At 37.0% G+C, this 13,722-nt stretch overlaps 2 protein-coding genes across 3 annotated transcripts; both read right to left on the reverse strand.

Annotated features, from left to right (window-relative positions):
- Positions 1–274: 274 nt before the first annotated feature.
- Positions 275–1,007, reverse strand: LOC137951364 (putative germin-like protein 2-1). 2 transcript variants are annotated; one of them, XM_068797974.1, is made up of 2 exons: positions 899–1,007; positions 275–810 (listed from the first exon to the last, which is right to left on the reverse strand). In XM_068797974.1, exons 1-2 carry the CDS (start codon positions 1,005–1,007, stop codon positions 275–277), a joined length of 645 nt encoding a protein of 214 aa, XP_068654075.1. The 2 variants fall into 2 exon arrangements, with proteins under 2 accessions (XP_068654075.1, XP_068654074.1); XM_068797973.1 differs by having other exon boundaries at positions 893–1,007.
- Positions 1,008–2,969: 1,962 nt separating this feature from the next.
- LOC137951524 (diacylglycerol kinase 1) lies at positions 2,970–11,865 on the reverse strand. Its single transcript, XM_068798237.1, has 8 exons — positions 11,666–11,865; positions 9,286–10,921; positions 8,831–9,197; positions 7,821–7,897; positions 5,169–5,288; positions 4,873–5,037; positions 3,844–3,981; positions 2,970–3,300 (listed from the first exon to the last, which is right to left on the reverse strand). The coding sequence occupies exons 2-8, from the start codon at positions 10,426–10,428 to the stop codon at positions 3,151–3,153; spliced, it is 2,160 nt and encodes a 719-aa protein (XP_068654338.1). The 5' UTR covers positions 10,429–10,921; positions 11,666–11,865; the 3' UTR covers positions 2,970–3,150.
- Positions 11,866–13,722: the final 1,857 nt, after the last annotated feature.

Genomic DNA, 13,722 nt, shown 5'->3' on the forward strand with positions numbered 1-13,722 from the left:
TAAGGTGAGACAGATCATAAGGTAAAGACAAAGAGGAAAAGACTTTGATAAATATAGCTCCGGTATTATTTGCAGTGCTGAAAGTAACTGTACCAAATTATAAAACGAACAGAAGGAACTGAACTCCTGCCAAACCACCTATTAGATAGCGGAAAATTCCTGATAAATACCCAAGAACTTCTTTATTATACTGCCACATGAATGCGGAATTTTTTTATTTAGTTGTACAAATAGGAAGAGTTGATTTCACATTGAATTATATCTCTCACTAGCTTCAGAACTTGGACTGTATAAGGTCAACTATATTCTTATCCACCAGGAAAGCTCTAGCCAAAATGTCAGCGGAAATCTTTGGCTTAGACCCAAAAACAGCATTAGCAATGGTGATCACCCCAGGGTTCTGGCTGCTCAAAGCTGCAATCGCCACTGCATTAGTGTTCCCCGCGTTGAATTGGAAGTGGATGAGTCCGATCGGGAAGACGAACACATCTCCTTTCTGGAGCACCTTGCTTATGAGACGATTATCAGGGTTAGAGGTGACAAAACCAACAAAGAGAGAGCCCTCCAGGACCGTCAAAATCTCAGTAGCTCGTGGGTGTGTGTGGGGAGGGTTCTGGCCGTACGGTGCGTAGTCGATCCGAACCGCGGAGATGCCCAGAGTGTTGAGACCGGCTATCTGGTTAACATTCACTGCTGTCACGTTGGAGCCAACAGCGTTTATCGGGGTTCTCACTTTGTCAAGACCACTGAAGAAGAAATCGTTGGCAGTGGCAAGCTTAGGATCCTTGCAGACAAACCCATTTACCATAACTGCAAGCAGCAAACTTAGTTAGTAAAAATGAAACCACGTTAAAAAATCAAAAAACGCAGTGAAGAAAATGGTTAAAAGTACCGTTGCTGTTGAGGTCTGCAACACAGAGATCCTGCAAAGGACTCGGGTCGGATGCGAAGGAAAGAGAAGCTAAGGAGAGGAGAACAAGAACAAGGATTGTGTTAGCCGTTGCCATTCTGTAAATGCAAGCAAAAGAAGAAAAGAGCAGAGGTGGGTTGATAGTGGCAACAGAATAACTCCGTTTTATAGATGAACAAAAGGGTGTCTGTAATCTAAAAGTCGACAGAGTTTGATTGAAACAGTCAAATTTCTTCTCACATTTTACTTCGTCGTTAGCATTAGCTTGAGTCCATTCTCATACCAAATCCAAACCTACATAAAATATTTATTTGGTTTCGGTAGTCTCTGCCTGCAAGCTATAAACGCAGTCAACAGGCTTATGCTTGCACTCCATCCGTTTTTGACGTAGTCTTGGATGATCACTCCACAAACAAACCGACCCAGAACTGTTAAAATATCGATATATTCTTGACTTTTGATTGCTAAACGTTACTGGATTACTTTCAAATCAATTCCTTGTGTCAGAAATAGTACTTAAACATATCTGATTATTTAACTTCCTAACGGAGATTTTATTTTAGCCACATAATCTCATCTGAATTGTTCTTTTCAAAACATATATTTGAGACTGCGATTGAATTGTTATTGCATCGGTAAAATCATATATAGAAGGTATTGTTTTAACCATTGACGTCTTTCATTGTAGATATTGTTTAGCTTATGAACCACTATAAATCATTGGCGTAATTGTGATGTGTGGATTTGCATTAGAAGATTGAAAATTTATCGCTTAAATTAGTAAGCCTATTCAGTCCTCTCCTTTCTCTCTCTCTCCGTTTCCTCAGGACCTAAAATCCCCTTCACCCTTTTCTACACAAGAGACCTTTGCCATTATCGGCCATCTTGGGATAGCGTAGAAAGGTGAGACTTCTTGCACAACGATATGGACCTCTCTTGGATGCTTGTAAAAAACCCCCTTCTCTCTATTTCTTATGAAAAATAGAGAGGAGATGTTGAAGTATGGAGCACTAATCACAAAGGAAGGAGATTGGCATTTAATGGAGCTTGCGAGAGTGAGAAAGTGTGATAGATGGAGCTTACAGACCATGTTTCAATCACAAGGAAAAACTAAATCAGTGACCACATGTAGCCAAGTAATGACGGAGAAGCCTGTGTTTCTCTCAATCATGTGAATATTATAATGTATAATCAAACCTCGTTACTAACAAAGCTCCTTGCCTCTTTCAGTGATCTCCCCAATAAATCCTGGAATCAATCCCTACAACAAGATGACCCCCTAATCGTTCTCTCCTCCCCCCCTCTCCAAAGGCCTTCCACCTTCTCAAGAAATCTCATGGAAAACAAAAAACCTTCACCTCCCCCAACAAGTCACTCACAAATCCAACCATTGACACCCTTCAGGAGGTTCAGTCCCTGGCATGGAGGGAGTACTCTTTATGATTCATATGAGCTCAGAGCAGTCACTAAACGGCTCAATCACGCCATACAAGGGACCAACACGACCAGACCTCCCTCTCCGAGCTACATACGATCATCTTACGCTTTAAGGAGATGTTTAAGTAGACTGTATAAGGAGAATGCAAAGGCACCAAAGCAAGTGACATGTCCTGTTGTGATTGCAAGCCAATTCTCAAGAGGAACTCACAGCGAAAAAGGTAGAGGATATTTTATACCAAGGCTCTGGAAGAAGCTCAAGAAAACCTTTCTGAGGAGCAAAGAGGTAGAGAGTTGATGAAGATTTGATAATACTTGCATGTAAGTATGTAGTAATTGGGTGCATGCATAATTGTTATGTAAAGAATGATGTTAAATAGGCATTATATACATCCCAGCTATCAATACAAGCATAAAAATGAAGGTTAAATAGGTATTATATTCGTCCCAGTAAACAATACATGCATAAAAATGAAGTTAAATAGGCACTATAGTCGTCCCAGCAATCAATCAAAGATAACTCTCAGAAATTAGTGTTCCAACAAAATCTAACAAACAGAAATTTATTTCATAAGAGTGCAGAATTTTTTCTTGAAAGAGTAACTTTCAACAGAAACCATAATAAACAAACAGAATAGAAGCACATCGAATGAAGTAAACCCAAAGACAATGGGAACAAACATACTACATCTGGAAAAGACATTTTTATAATCACAAACATTGAAAAATGTTGTACATACCTACATTTGATATCCATAGCAAAGTTTACAAGTAATATTCACACAGTGACATCCACGTAGAACCTATGAAAGCCTGAGGGCCATTTCTTGAAGGAGAGTGCGCTTTTGAGTTGCAGTGATAATATGGTTAGTTTCGGCATTCTCTAGAACGTCTGTAATAATGGCTGCTGCATGACCAAGTGGCTCTTCTGATGCTCTTTTCAGCATGAACGCCTTCACAGCCAAATTAGACAAGAAAATGACTATATTATAACTCTAAAATAAATTAGTTAGAAAATCAAGTAAATAAAATAAATACTGAAGATTTTTCGATTAAATTGCTAAAAATTATTTTAACTTGAGGGTTGGAACAGTGAATTCAGCAAAGCTCAAGGTCAATTTCCATGAACAAATTGAAGATGTTAAAATACTGGCAAACATAAAAAAAAAAAAAAATTCAGGTCAAACAAGCACAATGCAAATGGAATTTCTTGTTAACTGCAATCTTAATTCATAGTCATTAACAAAACCAAAAGAAAAGCAGATACTACTCCAATAATTCACTCTCAAAAATTAAAGAGCATCTTAATCCAACAACTAAGCATCACTCTCTATCCATCACGCTATATAATCATGTTGTGGTACGAATAATGAGAGTAGTTATTGTTATCAAAGTAATGCCCCAAATTACTCAAAACTTAATTAGATTGAGGAAGGGTGGGAGGGTTGGGGGAGAGAGAGAGACAGAGAGAGAGAGAGAGAGAGAGAGAGAGAGACCTGTCCATGATGGGAAATGCTTAACGTACAAGGTTCCTGAAACCATGGCTCCCCATCCACTTGAACCGGCGAAGGAGCAAAAAACTGGATCTTAATCGATTGCCCTTGGGCTAGCCTACGTGCTCTTGATAAACCAACCTAAGCCCACAGAAATAAAAACATTTTGGCAATTATTTCCTCCAATCCTAATCACAATCTCAAAAGAAAATAAAATCAATTCCGAGTTTCTAAAATGCTGTAGAGTTATGACTTGGAGAAGAAACAACTCAAAATAGCTCCATTTAGAAGATAGTTGCGAACATAGGATGAAGAATTTTGTCCACGTGCGTACAAACAGAAGCAACAAAAAGAAATAAAATAATAAATAATAAATAAAAGGAATCTATTTCAGGGTACATAAAGTGACCGACGCTCAATTAAACAATCAACTGTCCCAAGCCTAAGTAAACAAATACTTTGCAGCAGTTAAGGAATCTCCCAAACTATGATCCTACAATGTTCAACCAACTCTAAGTACAGTTTTTATCCTTCCGTTCAGGAATTGAGGCAGCATCCATTTCAGAACCAATCTTAATAAAGATTTAAGAAAGACAAGACTGACATGTTCTTTTTGGATGGCAAGACCAATAAGTTGCCTATATCTAGTACAAGGCTTTTACTGGGATTGTAACAACCTTGGGAAGTTGTTCAAGATTTACTCTACACTAAAAATTACAACCTTAGACTCCTAGTCTTGATAAAAGAAGCACTTGTTTTGCAAGGAAACTTACCTAACCTCCTAATATGAAAATTAAGAAATCTGACAAAGTTGCATAAGAATAAGGTCTATGGTGAAAAAATTTCAATTCCTAAGAGGCCAGCGTCAGTGAGGCCATTCATACAAGAAATTAGAAAATCAACCAAAAGGCCACCCATGTCAGATGCAGCTTTTCAGATGCCATTTCCAGACAAAAACCTACTAAAGTATATGTCATAAACGAAATTGTTATCCAGTACTGACAAAAAAATATCTTTCAAGGATCCAAGTACCTGAAGCTTTCCCAAGTGCCAGGTTCCAGATATGCTAACAACTTCAAGTATCTTATCATGCATGGATTGAGGGTCAAAATTGTCATAACTCTCATCCTCATTTTGCCATAAATCTACTCCTCCCATGTAGCTTCCTATGTTAGCGACAAGAACCCCTTCTGCATCCTGCATGTTTCAATCATTATTTTAGCAAGTTATTTTAGTAACTATAAAAAATAGTTTGCATATGCAATTGTTGTTTTAGCAAGTTATTTTAGTAGCTGAAAAATAAAAATAAAAAATCACAGAAGACATACCTCAGGAACCTCTATCTCCGTTCCATCAACCTCTAACCGTACTTGCCAAGGAAAGTCAGCAAATGTCCTATCCATAATGCTCCTTGCACCCTCTCTTGCATAAAGCATTTTATTCACAAACTGCACAGGATATTTAACTGGCCTTTCAGATGAATAAATGATGCGGGACGAATACATGACAAGGAGTGAATTTAATTTTCATATGCGAAATGAGAATGTTATATTGGAATGAGAAATAGGAGAATAGAGAAGTATAATTTAGAAGAAAAAAAAAAGGGGAAGAAGAAGAAGAAAGGGAGGGAGAGAGGGAGAGACCAGAAACAGGGAGATTTCAATATCAAAGCTGAATTCAACATCCACCTGTTACAGCCTATAAATACCTAAAATTAAAACTTAAAATTTAAAATAAATAAGATCATTATCTGATAAAATCCAATAAAATCAGGAAAAATAAAATAAAATTAATTTTAACCATAATTGGTGGGTCCACTGGGGCTCAATGGGCATACTAGCGTCCCCCCCAATAAAGATGATCAGAAAGCAAACATTAGATTTTTAACTTCCTAATTGGTATTCTAATTAATGAGATTAATCAATTTGCAGCTACAAATTCCATATACAATGTAAAAATAGCACCACCATAATTACACAAAGGAATTTATAGTGGTTCACAATTCAAACTCAGGTCACTACATCCATTCCCAAAGTGTCTCTTCACTTCGGAATTGAATCTATTAAGAAAAGCCCAAAGGCACTGACAACCAATTGGCCACAAATGTCAAATTACAACAATTGCCCTCTGAGGGGCTTACAACAGGCAAACTAGGCAGCAAAAGCCTAGACCCCATAAAGGGATTTATATCACACAACTTCCTACAACACAATTCAAGCCACCAAGGCTAATTGAAAGAGTTGAGTGAGGTTTTGGACAAGGTCTGTCCAAATACCAATGCAACTGTTTCTTACTAAGCTTGTGGCAGGCAATCCAATCCAAAAACATATCCAGTAAAAATGTATCAAAGGTGGAGCTTTGGGCCCCGAGGCAGGGGCTTAGGACCCATGAAAGGAGATCCAACAGTTGTCATCCTTTCCTACCTTTTCCCTCAGATATTCAAGAAGAATAGGACTCATGGCCACCCTTGACTCCCTTGGGTCCAGACATCCAGGAGAGGCAACCATTTTACCAATACCGCTACGATTGGGATCTCTTAGCAAACCTTTATTGCCAAGTACTTACCTCCCTTGGGGATAATTTTCCCTTTTTGGTAGCAGTAGTTCTGCTTTTAGTCATCTTGCTCCCTTTCTTCTTTTCGTATATTTCTTCTTCAGAAAACCCATGTAAACTTTTTCTTTTCCTTAATCATTTCTCCCCCTATCAAAATAAAATTCATAAAAAGAGAAGAAAACATCATAAAAATCCCACCAGTCACGTTTGTTCTACTTCTAATAATTTAGTTAGGAAAATATTAATTATGTTCTTTTAGAAGATGTATTGGAAGGTCTATTGCTAGGCAACTAATAGCTGGTTTGATTTAAAAGTCTATAATTAGCAAGTTCACAACTAAGAGTTCATTTATTAGTCAGCTGTTACATTCTGACTATAAGCTAGTTGTTTCGATTTTTGAAGGCAAAAGATCTGCTTGTTGTTGGAGGTCATCTTAGAAAAGCTAAATATTCGGTAGATTTACATAGTTTAGCAAGTGGAAAGCTTATTTTAGTAGGATGGTAAGCCTTAGAAAATTGTAAATAAGAAGTTATGAGGAAGTAGCTCGTTCTTCTATCCAGAGTCAGCTTAAATAAAATTATGGTACACATTTAACTCAAATCTCTTCTTCTCTGCTTTATACTAGTGGAATTCATTCACAAACCCAACTTCAAAATTTAGAATAAGCCTAGTACAGCCAATCAAATAGGTCTGTTACTCCAAAAGAAAAGGAAAATCGTCAAAGTGTCTTCAATGAAAAACATGACCAACTAGTCCCACAAGAAAAGTAAAACCGTCAAAGTGTCTTCAATGAAAAACATGAACCTTGCACTCCTCTGACCAATGCCCACAACAAGAAAATCAATAATTTCTTTTTCATGCCAGCTCTCTCTCACTCTCTGCACTTGTAACTAATCTCCTAGGCTGTTGTCACTCCGATTTAGTCCACCGCTTCCATCAGCCATGTCAACCAACATTTTTTTATCTTGCTTTCAATTCATAGCCATTTCACCATCCTTTCCTAATACCCCCCTCCCCCAAACCCCCAACCCAACCCAAACCACCACTACCACTTCTTTTCCCCATATCAATTAGCATAAATCGAAGGGATACAAGTAGTAGGTCACAAAATTGAAAAGTTGAAATAACAGATAAGACAGTTTATTTGATACTGTAATCTTACAAGGAGGAAACGAGTGTTAACAAAGAACAGGGATAAATCCTTGGCAAAAATGATGATGATGTTAACAAAGAGCCATTCAAACATCACTCCTGAAGAAAATGCTAGAAGAAAAAAATGGCAAATGGCCTCTTCTTTATAGAAAATCCAACTGCTTTGCATACCAAGAATAATAAAGTGATAAGAGCACCATATCTCAAATGTAAGCATATAGAAAACTTTGATCCACACAGAAATCATTGCTAGAAGGGAAAGAGAGCTCCATGACCTGGTTATAGAACTTCTCAGGGTTCTCTTCACGCAAATTGTGGATGTCCAACGCAACTTTGGCATCAATCCCTATTCCTGTTAACATTGTTTACTACATTACCCTGAAGTTCTGATATAATTCATAAGTAATGCAAAACTAACAAAATGTCTACTCAGGGAGCATATTCATGCAAAATGGAACCACCATGAATTCCCTCATAGATAAGCCATTGCCAGATTCCTTCTCATCAATTTAACAGTTCACTAGAAGCCATTGAACTTCTACCTAATAGATGGGATACTACTTTGGTGAGCAGGAATGTCGAATCGGCAAAGATTTTTGGATCATGACCACTATAAAATGAAAACTTCAATTTCTGAATCTGATCATTGTTCTTTTTTTGTAAAACAAATCTTATCAATGTTCTTTTTTGTAAAAAAAAATCTTATCACTGTTAGTGAATATAAATTCCATGTCTCAAACTAGTTGTCTAAGAGTGTGAGTTCTTATTGTCGAAGAAGAATCCCATAAAAAGATCATGTCTTTATCAGTAGGGAAAGGGCATCCGAACTTTGTAACTTTTGGTATGAACAATGACTTGACTTTAAGATGGTATCAAGCAATACAAGCCCTAGTATTTCTATCTAGTGACCCATGTGTGTGTTCTATGTGGCTCATGTGTGTATGCACATTCAAGTCTTCAGCCAAGTTGTCTTAGGTCACAAAGGAGAGCATTGGTATGTACAAAGTCACATCATTTTGTGCTTGTACATAAGATCCATATCTCAGGCAAGTTGTATAAGAGTAGAAGCTGTTGTTATGAGATTATAGTCCCACATTGTCGTGGGCTTGAAAAAAATCTATTTTTACCAGTTGGGAAGAGAATTGCTAACTTTGACTAGTTATTTTGGGATTGACTAGTACTCAACTTTAAAAACACCTACATTTTGCATCGAAGAATTATACAAGTATTAACAAGTAATAGAATTCAGAGCACCAATTTTAAGGAAATTGCCTGCACAACATACCAAGATAATTGTTCATGAATTTTGTACGTAGAACATGCTTAGAATGTTGATCTCGTATAGTTACTTTCCATCGGTCAAGAATAGTTACTGCTGCAAGTTCAATGTGGCGTAAAACTGTGCCTAACCCTCCCTGTCTCTCCACTGCTCCAAGACCGCCTCCCCATGACAAGACCCTAGCCAAATCATTACCAGTACCAGCCGGGAGGATTGCAACTGGTGGAGGAGATTCAAAATTTTGTTTGTCAATAGCATCTAAGACCCAACCAACTGTACCATCTCCACCACAGACAAGAATTCTGAAATGTGGCACCCTTCTAAACAAGAAAAGACCAGCCTCTGGTCCCTGCATGGAACTCAATTCAAAGATCTGAAAGGAGAGCAGCCAACAGGTCAAAAATTCAAATCATTTTAACAAGATTGTTAATATTATTTATTCAAAAATTACACATACTGACCTGTACAGGATTCAGAAGTATGTTCAATCGATGCCTGAGTGAGTTACCACGCTGTGCACCACTTTTTTTGTTAATGAAGACGAGGAGAGGTCTGGCATCAGGAGGCAAATCCATTAGTTCATACTTCTGACTCATAGCTAACTTGCTACAATCTTCACTTGGACTGGAAGAGCTGATACTCTTTGGACTTGTGATCACCTCCACTCTATCTTCACCACCATCAACACTCTCTTCAATTCCATTGGATCCATTTACTCTCTGAAGACTTTCAGTACTCTCTGTAGGTACATCACTTATACTGGAAGAATTAGCTGAATCTGAAGAAGTTTCAATGCCATGTTTGTACTTTTTGCTCTGACTCCTAATGACACCACGAACGGATGAAGCCAGTTCATTTGCTCCATGAGTGATTGAACTTAAAAGTCCACCAGATGCACCCCTGCTCAACTCCTTCACATAGAGTGGTGACAAAATCAGTCTTTTAAAAGGACCAAGATCACATATATCTCCACCTTCATTAGACATGCTAGTGTGGCACTCAACGTGCACTAGCCTTTGACACCACATACAACACCAGATTGGTGAGCCACCAAGAAATGATCCACCAAAAGGCTCTTCACAATAGCTGCAGAAAGGAGTTTCCTCAGGTCTATCAGCTACTTCCATCCACCTCACAGCCCACTGGTGGACTACATGTTTATAACCAATCATAGACACACATTTACAATCCTTCTGAGCCTTAGGAGAGCAGCCCAAATGTGCTGCTGCCCCACAAGTGTTACAACGGTGAATGAAATGATCCGAAGCCATCATTTGCCCCAGAGGTTGTGGAGTTGAAACAGACGTCAAACAAACACAACAATTTAAATTTTTTCCACGGGATCCAGATTCTAAGTTCCATGTATGAGCAGCCACAGGGACCTTGTGCTTTGTTTTAGGGTTCTTCTTTGACCTGGCCACAGCTCTCATCCAACTAAGGCTAATACTTCTTCTCCATTGAAATACAGTGTAAACAACAGTTAATATTCCAACAAAAGTAGCACTGAGACAGGCAATAAGAAACAGATGGGACTCTGCCAAATCTGATCGCTCGACTATCCATTTAGGAAACAGAACCCATGTATTTCCTTCAAAATCATCCATTCTGAATCACAAATTCACAGCAACATACACATCCTTGAGCTTCAAACTTGAACTAAAAAGAGGATGTACTGCCTGGATGAAATGTCCTTTAACTTATGCTTCTCTGGATGCAAGATGACAAGATGTCATTTGGGATTACAAGGACAATAAACTCTTAGATGTTACAAACTTGCGACCACCCCTACAACCTTCTCCTAAGCCTAATGATCCACTAGAATACCATTCGTTTCATTGGTCCACCCAAAGCAATGGGTCCACAGGAGCTCCACAAATTGAACAAAAATAACCACATTGATGCAACTTTGTTGGAAACTTGTACCATATTTTAAGTCCACCTTTTTAACTGACAAAAGCCCCTTTCTCTCCCACAATCGAAGTATTCATAACTGTTGCTTAAAAAATATTGATTTTCAGAAGTTCAACAATAGATAAGAACTTGGAAAGCCTCCAAGATCTAAAGCTGTAAGTAGTATCGTTCATAGCAAATAAGATTCTGCAAAATAAGAGCATCCAATTTAGAACCAACCCTGCTGCTAAGGTTTAAATTCAGATATTATGACAGAAGTAGAATGAAGATTGATATCATATGCCGCATTGTCCACTATGATGTGGCGGCAAGAGTTGGAGATATGTGAACCTTTACTTCCCTTAGAAAACAGTTCACCATGCAGGATATAAATGATCCAACAAACTTCAAACCCGGATAAAGGAAAACTGAAAAAGCTTGATCCGGTATAACAATATTAACAACTACTACCACTAGTAGAGATAAAAAATAATAACAGCAGGAACTCATCGTGAAGGTATTTTTTTGTTTCCTACAAGCCGCTTATGATCGAAGCGGCCATTGAAAAATCCCAAGACAAAAGAAAAGAGAACGGTGCAAAATAAAACTTAAAAGCGCTTTTCATTGTATCATCAATATCATGGCACAAAAATTGTGAAAATATCGAAGAGGAACATCTAAAATACAACAAAGACGATCTATAAAGCTCGAATCTCCTAAAACAAGGGGACACCCAGAAACTAAAACGACAAGACGCTACCTGCTGACCGGGAGATGAAAAACATAAAGACACCCAAAGAAAAACCATTAAGACCCACAAAAGCAATCGAAGACTAAAGCATCACATCAATTTTTAACGACATCGACACCTCCATAAAATTTGGGGGAGGAAAAGAACCGGTAACAGTAAGAATCAAACCAGGAGGCAGGGGAAGGTATCAGCGGACTTACATAATGCAGGGGATGTCACATTGAAGGGTTTCCTTGGAAAAGAGATCAAGTGTAATGAGGACAATGGGAACGATCTGGAGTTTCGGACAGAATTTGTTCGAATTGGACAGTCGGGAGGCTTTGCTATTGTTTACTATATTTAGTACAAGAGAATCAAGTTCTTGGTGCTTGAGCGTTACAAAGTTACCCGGCTCCAAATTATGAATCTCTATACTTCTTTTTCCTGTTTTAAAACTGCTGGTGTATGATTTAAATCGTAAAATGTAACAGGGACAACTCAGCATGGAACCAAACTGACGGTCTCTGACATACCCGACTAGCAGAAAACCCGGGCAGCGGCATAGCTCCGGATGGAAGGCGATTCAATAAGGACAAAAACGTAATTCATCTTCTTAATTGTAGTGACATGTGTTGGTTATCTTTCATGTTGTCAATACAGAGCAAAAAAAATGGAATTAACATAATTTAATAATATGTTATTAAATTATTAAAAATTAAATGACATATTCTTTAATATTATCTATGATAATTTATTTTTGATAATTAATTTATTAAAGTATTATATGAGGTATGAAATGAAGTGAAATTGATTTAACTTCAACTCATCCTTGGGTGTCAGTGTTGACGAGTTCAAGTGCATTGGAAAATAGATTCCAGTGTTAGTGCCCCCAAATGAAAAGTGCGATATAAACAAAAGAATGAGTAACATTTTTATAATATACTTAAATAGAACATATAACTAAACAGATAATTAACCAAAATAAACATGGTTACTACACTTATAAGTGATTTAACGTGTAGTATTAGAATATATTAATATCCTAATTAATAAAAAAACTATATTATATTACTTAATGATTATAGTTTATTATAAATTAATACAATAATTACATATGACTAGAATAAATTATTAAAAATAAAAAATAAGTAGCAACGCGTGTCCCGCGCTTCAAGTGATTGATTCGAAAAACAAGTTTGAATCTAAATTCCCCATTTTTTGCCTAAGCGAATGAATTGACGTGATTCACTTGCAGTGAAAATTCATTCTACACTTAGGAGGGGGTTAGTCCACAATGAAGTGGAATGAATTCCCCCCACATTACCTAGGTCATCACAAATAAGGCATTGGGGGGGGGGGGGGGGGGGGGTTAGTCCACAATGAAGTGGAATGAATTCCCCACGCATTACCTAGGTCGCCACAAATAAGGCATTAGTAATGCGGTAGTAATTCATCTCACTTCATTTTGGACTAACCTCTCCTTATATGGTTTATTTTGAATTGTAAGTTTAACAAAAAATAATTTTATTAATTTTATTATTAGAGGTCAATTTAAAATGACATAAATTATTACAAGAAACAATTTATGTGCAATTCTACTAATTATTATTGTACACCCTTGCATAACTCTAATGGGGGTACAAGGAGGCCGATGGGCGTCATCGACATCTTTCAACGACAATGAAAGCCAAGGAGAGCAAAATTTTGCCCCCATCCCCCTCTATTGTTTAGGTAAAATATTGGCGGGGATTTTTATTTTTATTTTTATTTTCTTTATTTTTTTAGTTGCACTAATATCATTAGGACATTATTATTGATTCAACCAAAGGTTAAACCCAATTAAACCACCCACTACCAACATTAAAGCAATTAACAAACAGATAAATATTAATTAAATATTATAAGAATAAAATAAGATAATAAACACACACACATATTATGTTAATATTAATGCATTATGTAATATTTAATTATTAGCATAATAAAAATTTAATGTCGATCCTAATATGAAACTAAGATAAGGTATGACATGAAACTAATGTGTACTTAAATACGAAACTAATATTAAGGCTAATTTTTTAGCATAATATGTGACTAATGAAAAACATAATGCATAATATGAAACTAAATTTGTACATAATATGAACATACAATACTATAATAAATCATAACATTATGCATAAAATATGAAATGCTCGACCAAACTTTAGCTCGTTAGGATCGACATGTTAGAATAGAAAGATAGGGCTTGATTAAACCTGCCCTTGATCTCACCAAT

The sequence above is a fragment of the Aristolochia californica genome, unplaced genomic scaffold, assembly GCF_029961685.1.
Source record: "Aristolochia californica isolate CCGP_79_NKW_82.1479 unplaced genomic scaffold, dmAriCali1.0.hap1 SCAF_15, whole genome shotgun sequence".
Classification (NCBI taxonomy): domain Eukaryota; kingdom Viridiplantae; phylum Streptophyta; class Magnoliopsida; order Piperales; family Aristolochiaceae; genus Aristolochia; species Aristolochia californica.

Coding starts and splice junctions, on each gene's coding strand:
- LOC137951364 (XM_068797973.1), bottom strand. CDS start 1,007: ATGGCAACGGCTAACACAATCCTTGTTCTTGTTCTCCTCTCCTTAGCT. Junction 811..892: donor TGCAGACCTCAACAGCAACG/GTACTTTTAACC, acceptor TGCTGCTTGCAG/TTATGGTAAATGGGTTTGTC.
- LOC137951524 (XM_068798237.1), bottom strand. CDS start 10,428: ATGGATGATTTTGAAGGAAATACATGGGTTCTGTTTCCTAAATGGATA. Junction 7,898..8,830: donor ATTCATGAACAATTATCTTG/GTATGTTGTGCA, acceptor CAATGTTAACAG/GAATAGGGATTGATGCCAAA. Junction 3,982..4,872: donor GGCACTTGGGAAAGCTTCAG/GTACTTGGATCC, acceptor CTGTGGGCTTAG/GTTGGTTTATCAAGAGCACG.